A 13,388-nucleotide genomic window follows, 5' to 3' on the forward strand; every position below is an offset into this window, starting at 1 on the left:
ATTTATTTGTAATAGTGGTAGGCCGAACATAGATAGTAATCTATTTTGTTCTATTGAAGTTCATAATAGATAAACAATGAAAGTTTGCTATATTGGGTAAATATTTTGATTCTTACAATATTTAAAAGTAGTCCTTAAAATATTTGAAAAGTTATTTTTCAAATCTCTAGTATATAGTTAGGTGTGCTAAATACACAATACTCGCTCAAACGCCATGTTAAAATTTAAGTGTCAAATTTGTAATTTAATATAGTAAAAAATTGAATATTTAATGATATATATAATAGTTGACGTGTGAGAATCTTGTCACAATTGTTATAGGTCTTAGTTTAAGCATTTGGTCAAGTAGAAAAAGATATTGATATATACTGTTATGATGTTATGACAGCACACTTCAATGATGTTCAAGTTAGTGTATGAATGAAGGAGTGTCGAGTTGAACGTAGTCTGATCGAGATTAATCCCCATCAACTTTGAGTTTAAGGATTTGATTAAGTAGTCAAATAACATGTTGAAGAAGATATTTATATGTATTGTTATAATGTTATGACAACACACTCTAATGATGATTAAATTAGTACATAACATAGAGAAGTATCAAGTCGAACTAGGTAATATTACATACCTTTCTAGTTTGATCGAGATAAGTCCCTTTTTTTGTTCATTTACTTGTCTTGTGACTAATATAAGGAGATAGAAGAAAGAAGTGTGTTATTAAGATTGATGAGTTGTACTCATCAATTAATTATTCTTTTTAGTATAATTAAGAATGAGAATTCAAATCCTTGTGAGCATTAATATATGGCAACGATCAACAATGGGACCTAGGGTTAAATGTACTTACATATAGATAAAAAAAAAGAAATTGTAGTGAAGAGGAGGAGAATTGAGGGAGAGAAAAAGAGAGGAATGGAGAGGGAGGGAGGGAGAGAGAATATGAGAGATTGGCGGTCTTCTCTTTCTGTTTTTGCTCTGAATTTCTGATACGTAACGTTCAAACTTTGGAATATATTTCTCTTTCATTTCTTCTCTCTCTCTCTTTTAAAAAGCCTTTTCCCTTTTCTCTCTCTCTTTAACTGCCTTTCCTCCCCCTTCTCCTCCCTCTTCTCTGCAGTTCTCTCCCTCCACCAAATGCTTCCCAAATCCACCGGAATCCTCTGGCTCGACGGCGACCATGAAGACGCCACTTCTTGGATAACAACAACCAACCACGACAACCACCACTCCCTCCCCGTTCCACCTGCCCCCTCCATTTCCTCCTTCAAATCCATTCTCCAATCCGACTGCTACATCAACTCTTCTACTCCTCTCAATCCTTCTCACCAAGATTTCCATTCCCTTTCTTCTCATCCCCACATTCCTGACCTTCCTTTCTCCTCCAATCCTTCTGATAACTTCCTCTTACACCCTTTAGATTCCTCCTCTTCCTGCTCTCCTTCTCACGCTTTTCCTCTCCATCCTTCCCATTCCAACTCCATCTTACCATCTCACAAATCTTCCTGCTTTTCTTCTCTTCTTAACGTTGTTTGCGGTTCCAGTTTTGATAATGCCTTTGATTTAGGCGGTGAAAATGGTCTGCTTGGATCTTACCAGGGTAACCAAGCTTTGATGGGTTTCACTGGCATTTCTTCTCTTCCTCAAATCGCTACTCAGGAACTCACCTTAAACAACTCCGACTTTCACGTTCCCGATAATCCTCCGGCATTTGGTGCTGGATTTAATTCGGCGGCTGCTTTTGAGAACTTCGATGCCTGTGGTAATGCTCTGTTTCAGAACAGGTCTAAGGTTTTGAGACCTCTCGAAGTGTTCCCGGAGGTCGGTGCGCAGCCGACTCTGTTTCAGAAGCGGGCGGCGCATCGAGTTGGCTCTGGTGGAGCTGATAAACTAGAGAATTTGGAGGTTTCGGGTTTTAAATTAGAAGAAGGCCCAATGTGGACGCCAAATTTGGAGAGGCTGAGGAAGATGAACGGCGATGAGGACATTGAGGACGGCAGCGTGGATGTTTCTCGCTTCAATTATGATTCCGACGAACCCATTGAGTATAATAAGCAAGAGGATAATGTTAATGCTAAAAACTGTGGAAGCAATTCCAATGCCAACAGTACTATCACTGGCGGAGACCAGAAGGGGAAGAAGAAGGGGCTGCCGGCGAAAAATCTGATGGCGGAGCGGCGGCGGAGAAAGAAGCTGAATGATAGACTTTACATGCTTAGGTCCGTCGTACCCAAGATAAGCAAGGTACGGATTCAGGCTTTTGCTCGTCTCGATCTCATGGTGGATAGATCTTGAACCACTGGTGACAGAATAAATGTTCTTAAGTTCATAGTACATACGACTGTGAATTATTAGGATTTGTGGCATAATTGCATCTCATTTGTAATCGTTACGCTCATGTGTTTTCTTGGGGATTTGGGCAAATAATTCCTGTTGATTTAATGTTTAATTTTTCTCTTATCCTCTGTGGAACCACCAAATCTGTACTTTCCTTGTGTACACAGATGGATAGAGCTTCAATACTTGGAGATGCCATTGACTACTTGAAGGAGCTTCTTCAAAGGATAAATGATCTCCATAAAGAACTTGAGTCGACCCCTCCTGGTTCTGTGTTGCAACCTTCTGCGAGCTTTCACCCGTTGACGCCGACGCTGCCAACTCTTCCCTGTCGTGTCAAAGAGGAGCTGTGTCCAAGCAACCTGTCCAGCCCCAATACACAGCCTGCCAGGGTAACTATCCAACTTCATCTCTTTTGCTTCTTTTAGGATTTAGTGGTATTTTTATGTTTTGTCACTTTTGTGTAACTATGCAGCTAGACGTTCTCCCTTTTTTTTTTGTTCATAATTTCCCTCAACAAGTGCTTGCAGCAAGAGCTAATATTTGATTCTGAAAGAGCTAAGAATATTTCAATTCCTTCTTATATCAATGAAGCAAATGATTGCTTAGTAATTTTTGAGCTTGCTTGTATGGAGAAACTACCAATGCATGAACAAATTTTTCCTTGTTCGAATGAGTTTGATTTGAAGTCCCCCTCCAAATAGTAAGGTCCAATGAACTGTCTGATGATACTTGTATGGGACGTGCGCAGGGAGGAGTAGCATGTGCTCTATGCTACTTTGAAGAATCATACCAAACATATGTTTAATGGTGTATGGTCTAGTTTCTTAAACTAGCAATTATCATGTGAGTTACAGTCTCTTCGTCTTATTGTTGTAGGGTGTAGAAAATATAATCAAGTTTAGCAGGTGAATCCTTATGTCTTAATTAACTGAGAGATGCCCAAGAATGTGTTGCGAGTAAATTTCTTGGACAGTATGATTTTTGTTAGTTCTAACGATACTGGTGGAACTCTTGCATCCCCTTTTTTTTCATCTTACTTTTGTCTGAGGACTTCAGTTGAACTGGATACTGAACATCATTAAACTTAATCATGGTTTCGATTCATTTTCTGATCGTATCCTTATGAAGTTAGTTTCATTCTCAAACATTTATGAGATTCTTATGCATTTTCCAATGTGCATGTGTGCTCATGTGCATATCTTTATGCTTCAAATCATGATTGGTATTGTGCATAAATAAACAGGTTGAAGTCCGGGTTAGAGAAGGCAGAGCTGTCAATATTCACATGTTTTGTTCTCGCAAGCCGGGTCTCTTGCTATCCACCATGAGGGCTTTGGATAACCTTGGCTTGGACATCCAACAAGCTGTAATCAGCTGTTTCAATGGATTTGCTTTAGACGTGTTTCGTGCAGAGGTTCGCTCTCCTTTCTTTTTCATTTGCCCTCCGTCGACTTCAATCTTTCAAGTTAGTTGTAGTGCATGTTTGGAAATGATTTTGAAATTGTTAAAACCACTTTTGTCTGGTCTAAATAAAACCTCTTTACTTTAATCACTCAAAGATTAATTTAATAATTAATCTTATGGTTTTAGATGCAATTTTCATATATGAATCATTTAAAAGAAGTTTGATTGTCCGCAAGAGCACGTTCCTGTATGCATATCTGGGTTTGGAACTCCCCAGTTCTCTTCAATGGGCTGTTTGTACTATTAATCTTATCTCTTGAGAAGATTCAATCTCTTTTCATTTCTTTTCAGCAATCCAAGGAAGGTCAGGAGATGTTGCCTGAGCAAATAAAAGCAGTGCTGTTGGATTCAGCTGGTTTACATGGTGTTGTATAACTGAAGCTATTAACACAAATGAAGCAGCTCTTTCCATTGATGGATGGAATAATTGATGTGTTTTTATGCATCAACAAATTCTGTAAATCCAACAACCAACATTCAGCTTAGCCCCGTCTTATTCTTGAAGGCAACAACCACAAGTAGGTGTGGCCAAATATTTTGTGGGTTTAGTACTTTACCTCTCTTGCTTTCAGAACATAATTGCAAGATCAACCTCATGTGTCACACTTCATTTGGTTGAGTTTTTTGGAATAAGATTTTTCTTCTTAAACGTAGTTTACTTCTGTTACAGCCTTTCTAAATTGCCATTCATCTCTCTTTTTTGTCCCTACATTTTTATCTTTTTTCCATTTGGTTCATAAATTGCTTCCAAATAATTTTCATTTGGTTCCCAATTTTCAATATGTTACATTCTTACCTTTCATCCTTCATTTGTTAGTTTAGTTTTAATTCAATCATTGAGTTTCAACTTTTTGTATTTTTACTTTCAAGTATAGTAGTTGAGTTTCAACCTTTCGTAAAAAAGTTAAGAAACATTTTCAAATTACATTTCTAAATCTGGGTGGTATAAACTCCAAACTAATAATTGTTTGTACTTTTACAAGTATTAACTCAAACTTTTATAAATTCATCAACTTACACATTTTTCTTATCAAATTTAGAATGAAAAACACTGTGTGACACACACCCAATTTTTTAAATAGATCTTATAAATGATTAAAAGCGATTTAACAAAAAATTGAGAATGATAATTTGAAAAGCGATTTAACAAAAAATTGAGAATGATAATTTGAATGGAAAGGATGTTAAGTGTTGCAAAGTTAAAAATTGAGAATTATAATTCAAATGTAGTGAAAAGGATATGGTTTTTTACATGTTGAAACATAGTGTGAACATATTTAAAATCTGTTTATAAGTATTAGATTGAAAAAAGGAAAGAAAAAGGCTAAAATATTTAAGGATTATTATTTATTGAGAATGGTGAAAAGGGTGTCACAGTTACAGAAGCTATGATATGGGGACTGATTAAACTAAGAACTAAGAAGCCATTTTTCTGTTGTTGTAATATAAAATAAAAAGACTAGAAAACGCCATTTAGGAACTCAGGTTCACAGAACTCTCCACCAAGATCATCGCAAGCCTCTCCTGGGAAAACACTGCATATACAATAATAATGTCACACTCTTTCAATTCTCTAAATATGGACTATCCTCACATTTCAACCTCTTCAAAATCTCTCTCTTTTTTTCCTTCATAGAAATTGAATAAGAAAGGTAAAGGTGTTTATAAAACTAATTTTCTAGTTAAGTTAATAAAAACAAATAATCCAACTAACTAACTATATATTTTTTTTTTGTTTACGAAGAATTATTTAATCACGTTTGAATGAAAAAGAAAAATGAGACGTACGTCTTTGAATCGGCATAATCAAGATATTCTCTATCAATCTCCTCTGAAGAAGCGACGGGGTTTTGATTGTTAAGTGAAGCCTGCTGAAGCCTTACTTCTGGAAACATATTTTCCCAACCACATGCCTCTCCACCTATTGTCTCACATGCTTCTGCAGGAAACACCCTAATAATACAATATACAACTTCATCGAAACATTTTCCTAAATTATTCATTCATTCCTTCCTCGTGTTGTTGTCAAATTTGTTCGAATAGAAAAAATATCAACGTGTCGATGGAAATTTAAAACTATGAATATAATCAACTTCAATTTACTAAATTTACGTCATATTTTTATGTTTTTATAAATTTGGTGTCGCCATAAGAGTTTTCATTATAACATACTAATGACGGAATTATACAACAATAAGTATAATTTTTTTAACCTAATATGTTCATGATAAAAGATAGGAAAAAAAAAAAAGATCCATTTTAACTCTAAATTTGTCGGATGGTAATATCTAAGACTATATAGACTTTCAATTTTAATGATTTTAAGTAATAAATTTTCACTTCAAATTAAATATCAATAGAAAAAAGTTATTTTATCCATATAAAAAAACATATATATAGATGAAATTTATTGTTATTGTTATTATTATTTTGAAATTTATGAATTTTGAGGTTGTATTGAATGATTAATTTGCAATGATGAGTGAAATTAATTTACGACTAATCGAGTTAAAATTGACTTATGTAAGTTTAGAATAAAAATTGATATTTTTTTTCAAATATTTAAACTTAATTTAGAAGGATAAAATGTTTATTCATAATTTATATTTTTTAATATTATATTTTGATGTTTCCACATAATTGAAAGCTTCATATTTTCATTGACAACGATATATTACAACAATACAATTCAATTCACATTTTACACCACCATCAAAACCATAAGCTTTTTCATATTTGTGTCTAATAATTAATTAGTTAATGAATTTTAATTTTGTATTTAATAGTTTCTTGCAATTAAAAGATGTCAAATGAGTCTAAGTGCTTTCACTTAGATATTAAATGTATAATATGTATTAGAAGTTTCTTAAAGGAAGAACCTACACAGCCTACACAGCATAATTTAAAGTTCAAGATCCAAATATGGAAAGATATAACTTAATTGAGGAGTTTGTTATTTCAGTGTACTGCTTCAAATTTAATTTCAATACAAAAGAGAAGGTTTGGAAGAGACGAAAATAACTTACGAGATAGCAGAACTATAATCAACCACAGATGTGTCGTAGACGACCGAGGCCGTTGCTTTGATGGACGAGCGACGGGATGAGTGAGAAGAAAATGTGATCAAAGGGAAGTGAGAAGGTTTATTACTGGAAAGTGTTGAGCTGGGGAGAAGGGAAGGAACAGCAATGCTAAGAACAGCCTGCATTGTGATTTTGATGATATGTTGTAAATAAGGTTTTGAGATTTGGATGAGCATAAGTAAGTTCCTATTAACTCTTTATATAGAATACATTGGAGGGTGTCTCTCTGGATAAGATTGCTTTGCTTCTTCTTCCCTATGATCTTTATTCATTTACACGAAGCTTTCAAACTTTCCCATCATCTTGGAGATATTTTTTAATCTTTCCAAGATATTTTTGCCCAAGGGCCCATTATATATTATATATAATGTCTACCTCAATAAAGTTACATACACTGCTAAATTGCTTGTCCCCACTGAAAATAACATATAATCAAATGGGTTAATTTTTGGATTAGATCGAACACTAGTTCTCATATGCGTATTAAAGGGACGATAGACCTCTCTATGTATTTGCATGGGTATCTTTTTCACCTCTAGTCTAGACACATTGTTAAAGCATTTACACCGGTGTGGTATCAAGTCGATTAAGTGGACTTTGATATCCGAATTAGTACACAAAATGCTCGGTTTTTCTGTCATTTAATAGCAAACTCGTCAAACTCGCCTCAATTAATATTATTATTATTATTTTGGTGAAATAGTGTGAGCTCAGCTTGTTGACTAAAGACATTGGAGTTTGGCTTTAAGGTAGATAACCTCATGGCTCTTGAAATTGAATCTTGCCTTGATATGATAACCCTCAACCATATAAAATTATTTGATGGAGATAGTTATCTCATTTATATATACTATAAAGATCCGATTTACTTGGATTAGTTTCTAATAGACTGAGCCTTTTTTCTTTCTTTCTTTTATATGCGTTAGCCAAAACAGTGAATGAACATTTTAGTTCAGTCTTTTACAAGTAGTCCTAAGAGTAATGACTGATTACACTATCTTTCGGAGGCTAAAATGGCCCAAATATCTTCGGTCTAGGCCCACAATCCATGGTTCCTTACATTCTTCAACTTTTTCACCTTTCTTAATCATTTAGAAGGTTAGTAGTACACGCCTTGTTAATCTGCTCACTATGACTCCAACTCCTAACCTAGATTTCAAACAACTGTCACATATTTCCTCTATCCAATCAATCCCCCTTCTAGGAATGTGTTTTTTCTTTTGCAATTAAATTCATTTCTAAGATTATAAAAGTGAGAGTGACAACTAAACTTGTGAATAGTAATCAATGTCTTACTTACTGAGCTATGTTTGAGTTAATCTCATCATACAAATGTATATGCCATTGTTATTATTCATCTCTTACATACATACAACGATCAACTTGTGACAATACATACTTGTAATAGTTGAGTTTACATTCTTTTTTTTCCACTATCTATAATCTTTTCGACTTTTTATTTTCGTTTGTCTTAGAAATTTTATGAGTTTAAATTTGTCAAAGAAGTTGGAACTTGAAATCTATTTTAAGGATTAAAGCAAAGATAGAAAAATGAACAAAATTTTAACCTATTTCCACCAACCCTTTTCTTGTACTCGCGTTCATTTTAATTTTAGGTAGGTTGTGTCAGCTACATGTGGTTCTGGTAATGTCTTTAAGCATGGATGATAGAATTAAGCATTGTGTTTTTTATATATGTATATTACACCATCATAATATATTAACAACTTTAAGGAAGGGTTACTTCCACCAATGGAGCTTTATTCAAGAACTAGAAAAATTAACCAACTTCTACCGCAAAAGTTCATAATGTTTTACTGACAATAACTTCAAATAGAAGAGAAGTATGTCCACGTGGGAATTCCAGAACAAGAATTGCAATTTGCACAAGCATAAGAATAATGAAATGCACGTTTAACTCTTGTATATTACACCTATTTTGCTATCAACAATTTCAAATTCATTGAAATCAACAGGGTATATGATCTATTGCAATGAGAATCAATAACAATTAATGTTTGTCGTATACTATGCAAGAGTATGAAAAGCAAGTAGTAAGCTCACTTATTCAACAGAAAATACCGCACCTGCTTGGCTCTGGCATCAAAACAAATAGAAGGGCTGTTGGCCAAACTTCCCACTTCCTGCATTTGCATATTTCTTTACTCATTATTCAACAGAAACGCCAAGGAAGCCTAATCAGGCTCTATCGATATTGCTTTTGTTGATTTGAAGGCTTCATCCAAGTTATTAGAACGAGCATATAGCTCAGTCATGCACTCATAATGCTCAGGAATTGGTGCAATACCATAATGCTGTGTCATTCGAGTGAAGTAAGCACATCCTTCCTTTACATTCTTTATATGTACACAAGCGCATAAAACGCCTATGAAAGTGATTGCATCTGGCTTCACATTTACCCTTTCCATCTCACTGAAAAGATTGAGAGCTTCCTGCCCCAACCCATGTACTCCTAAGCTAGTGATCATTGAGTTCCATGTCGGCAAACTTTTTCTAGGCATCGTCTCAAAAACTTCTATTGCATCCTTTATACTACCACATTTGCTGTACATGTCAATCAGAGCCGTCCCAAGATAAACACCAATTTCGATACAGTTCTTGATGGCATAGTCGTGAATCCCTCGACCAAGAGTTAAGATTCCCATTTCAGTACATGCTTTGATCAAGCTCACCATTGTATACTCATTTGGGAAAATATTCTCAGCCTGCATTCTCTTAAACAGTTCAAGAGCTTCTTCAGGTTGTTGATTTCTAATATACCCATTTATCATTGCTGTCCATGAAACAACATTTTTAGATGGAATCTCATCAAATATCCTTCTTGCTTCCTGTAAATCACCACAAGAGATCAGCCCAGATATCACGGTTGTCCATGAAACCACATTGCGAACACGCATTTTCTCAAACACCTTCAAAGCAAAACGTGTATGTCCACACTTAAAGTAAAAATCTATCAGATTGTTCTGCACAAATACGTCCCCTGAAAACCCGTATTTGATTAAAGACCCATGAACTACTTTTCCTAGGTCAATGGATAAGAAATTTGTACAAGCTTTGATGACAAATGGAAATGTAAACTTATCGGCTGCAATTCCTTGGCATACCATGTTCTTATACAACATGAGAGCTTGTTCAGAGAGACCATTGATAGTGTTGGCCCTGATTATCAGATTCCAAGTAAACGTACAAGGGTTTTGGATTTGATAGAATAGAAGAATCGCATACGCTATTCTTCCATGAGTAGAGTAGAGATGAATCAGTTTCCTAGTAAGTAATTGATCGTTAGAAAGGCCACTACGAATGATTTTGGCATGGATTTGCCTGAGGTGTTTGAAATTCTTGCAGTTTTGAAGTAAGAAGAGAGCCTTCTTCGCTCGTATGTTCCCTCTTGGGGTCAGGGGAATATTCTTGCTCGGAAAAACGTCATGGGTATATGAGAGACATGGAACCATTATACAACAAATTCAAGAATGTTCAGCTTACGAAGTGTGCAAGGAGGAAGCAATCAAGAAATTGGGAGATATGGAGAGAAGAAATAAAAGATTATTCCCAAACCTCAAACTTGAGAGACAGAAGAAGCAGCTGTGCAATTGCTGCATTTGGAGATATCTGAACCGGACTTCGATTGAAAATGAGAATCCAAGGGGAATTGAATGTGAGAGAAGGATTCAGTTCAGGATTATTAGGGGATTGAGAAGGATGAGAGTTCCAGTTCCGATTGAAGTGGGAAACAGCGTTCTGGTTTTGGAGTTGAAGATCATAGAGATATACACCCATTTGTGTGGGCTAAATTCTTCTAGCCTTTCCCTTCCCAATGAATCACTCTCAATGTATGAACCTTAATTTGTTAAAAATGCTTCTCATCTCCGCTACATAAAAATATTTGTTAACTTAATATTATTATGGACAATGATTAGCCTCATCTTTAATCAACTATCTCATAAGTTTCTAATCTCTACACTACAAAATTAACATTTTACTGTGATGATAAAAAAATATTACCAAGCATAACAAAATAATAATAATAAACGTTCAAAAGTTGAATTACAAACAATGAACTTCTAAACTTTGTTTGAAAAGAATAAACCTTAATTTATATAAAAAAAAAATGCTCCTTCTTGAAATTCCAAAAGTTTTAAAAACCTCCTTTTAATTTTTAAAATTTTGTTTCCAAAATACTCTTCTTCAACTTAAAAAAAAAGTTATAAAATAATCTCATCTATTCAAATCTCACTCCAATTTTCACCAACAAATAAAAAAAAATCAAAATTTTAGGTTAGAACGTAAAATTCCAAACAATCACATAAAAATCTAAAATAAAAATTTCTCCAACATACTAAAACAATAACTAGTCAAATAAAAGTCGTATTTGACAATTAAAACACACTAAACTTTTAACTTTTCAAAAGTTCAAAAAATACTCATAAACTTTTTACAAACTAAAACAAACAAATACTCTTGTTGTTATATAGCACAAGTAGTTTATATCGTCTTATTTCTCTATTTTTTTTTTCTTTTTTCTATTAATGAGAATTTTAAACCATCATAAATAGTCACGTCATTTACTAAATTAATGACGAAATTATATTTGGGACTAATTGTAAATTTACATATGTCCTTAATTGAAATTGAAGACATAATTTGGTAAATTTAACTAAAATTCAATTGAGTCCAAAACTAGGTTTAATTTAGCCAAAATACTAAATAAGGCCCAAATTCATATGGTTGGACCAAAGGCTAGGTCTATTGGCCAAATAAGCCCAAGTTTATAAAGGTGATCTAAGAACTCTATAAATAGAAGAGTTTTCTTCATTTGTGGGGGTTAAAAAATTTTATGCTTCTAAAGGCTGAAGAGAATTTTCTCAACAACAAAAAGACTCCCTTCATCTATACAAGTTCAACTCCACAAGACACGTTTTCTCGAAAACTTTGTGCAGAAAAATTGGCATACACAGTGGGACCTCTCTTGTGCAGAAAAATTGGCATACACAGTGGGACCTCTCTAGCTCTCATCTCTTTCTTGTTATCCAAATCGACATGCATACTAATGACACCGAAGAAATTTGCATCCAAATCTACCGCTGCAAGAGATGCTTACATGAAACACGTCACCGAAAATTGTTCAAAGGAGATTATCAAGGAACGAGGTCAAGGTTCTGTCATCACACATAACATCTTGAAGCAATTGATGGACTCCTCTAAAGTTAGAGTTGTCATAAAGGAAAATTCCTTGTATGATAACTTTAAGTTTCCCTCTTGCTAATTGTTTCTCTAGTGACAAGGAGGGAAATGATGTTTTGTCATAATGGTTGATGTAACAGACGAGACTGCTATGACCGAGATGGAGAGAAAATTAATCTTTTGATGAAAGTTGTTGAGGAACGAGATCACAAAATCGCAGCTTTGAGAAAGCAAATACAAACTCATAAAACTAAATGAACAAAAGAACACACACCTTTTACATCTTTTTAGCTTTATTACATCTTCTTTTTCTTTTAGACATACTAGTTAAGCTTATCCTTTCGCTTAATTGATGCCCCCACTTACTTGTCGTCTAATTGATGGAACTGCAAATACTACTCTCATTTCTACTTGTCTATCCAAAACTAAATGCTAAACAGTTATTCTTATGTTGTCTTGTTTGACGATAGTGCTAACATACAACTTTATCAGAAATTTCTTACATTTATAACAATGCTTCTTTTTCTTTAATTTTGAAGTAACTTCTCCTTCTTCAGAATAAGATCCTATCAACTCTTGTTTGCTTCCATCCTCCATTTCCTCTCAATCTCACATTTATATAGTGTTTGGAAAAGTATTCTCTTCCATACATACTTTGGAATACATCCCAATCTTGTATGGCTTTTTCAGTCAAATATTCCTTTAATGTAAACACCATTCTTTCACGTCGTCAATAAGCATAGTTTCTACTAACGTTACCTTTACATCATCCTCACAACTAATTATTTCAAGGCACTCTCGGACCTTATGCATCCATTCCTCAGCTTCCATAGGGTACATTGAACCACCATACTTTTCTACTCCATAAAGTTCTAGTCGTCCTCTTATGTTATTGTTTTCCATGGATCTATGAGTAACACACATTTTCTTGTTTTAGTGCTTGAAATAACAGTAGAGAATACTCACATGGATTTTTGGCAAGATTGTGCCTAAAATGTTGCTTACGTACGTTGCATGTTAGCCAACTTTATCGAAAACAAAATTTCATTTGAAACTACTTTTCTATTTTTCTATAAAATAACTTTTTAAAACATTTTCCTTTTCAAAGACTAATTTTTTTCTGATACCGAACTGGTATCAGGTTATTTAATCAAACTTTAACCTTTTATTGTTTCGTTCCCTAGGAACTTTATTGCTTTGATACCAAATTGTCACACCCGTCCTGGGCATCTGGTTGCTTGGCTCAAGACGTGGTGTGATGTTAGCCGAAGTCATTCGTCTCCGAAACAACTTCAACTGCCATAT

General features: G+C 34.3%; 3 protein-coding genes across 3 annotated transcripts; 1 reads left to right on the plus strand and 2 right to left on the minus strand.

Annotated features, from left to right (window-relative positions):
• Positions 1–887: 887 nt before the first annotated feature.
• On the plus strand, positions 888–4,478 carry LOC105434921 (transcription factor ICE1). Its single transcript, XM_011653285.2, has 4 exons — positions 888–2,238; positions 2,499–2,723; positions 3,578–3,748; positions 4,090–4,478. The coding sequence occupies exons 1-4, from the start codon at positions 1,132–1,134 to the stop codon at positions 4,171–4,173; spliced, it is 1,587 nt and encodes a 528-aa protein (XP_011651587.1). The 5' UTR covers positions 888–1,131; the 3' UTR covers positions 4,174–4,478.
• A 640-nt stretch (positions 4,479–5,118) lies between these two features.
• LOC101203252 (light-regulated protein, chloroplastic) lies at positions 5,119–7,087 on the minus strand. The gene is made up of 3 exons (XM_004145651.3): positions 6,825–7,087; positions 5,587–5,751; positions 5,119–5,333 (listed from the first exon to the last, which is right to left on the minus strand). The coding sequence occupies exons 1-3, from the start codon at positions 7,055–7,057 to the stop codon at positions 5,258–5,260; spliced, it is 474 nt and encodes a 157-aa protein (XP_004145699.2). The 5' UTR covers positions 7,058–7,087; the 3' UTR covers positions 5,119–5,257.
• A 1,589-nt stretch (positions 7,088–8,676) lies between these two features.
• Positions 8,677–10,750, minus strand: LOC105434922 (pentatricopeptide repeat-containing protein At3g26630, chloroplastic). Its single transcript, XM_011653286.2, has one exon. It carries the CDS (start codon positions 10,352–10,354, stop codon positions 9,077–9,079), a length of 1,278 nt encoding a protein of 425 aa, XP_011651588.1. The 5' UTR covers positions 10,355–10,750; the 3' UTR covers positions 8,677–9,076.
• Positions 10,751–13,388: the final 2,638 nt, after the last annotated feature.

The sequence above is a fragment of the Cucumis sativus genome, chromosome 3 (genome assembly GCF_000004075.3).
Source record: "Cucumis sativus cultivar 9930 chromosome 3, Cucumber_9930_V3, whole genome shotgun sequence".
Classification (NCBI taxonomy): Eukaryota; Viridiplantae; Streptophyta; class Magnoliopsida; order Cucurbitales; family Cucurbitaceae; genus Cucumis; species Cucumis sativus.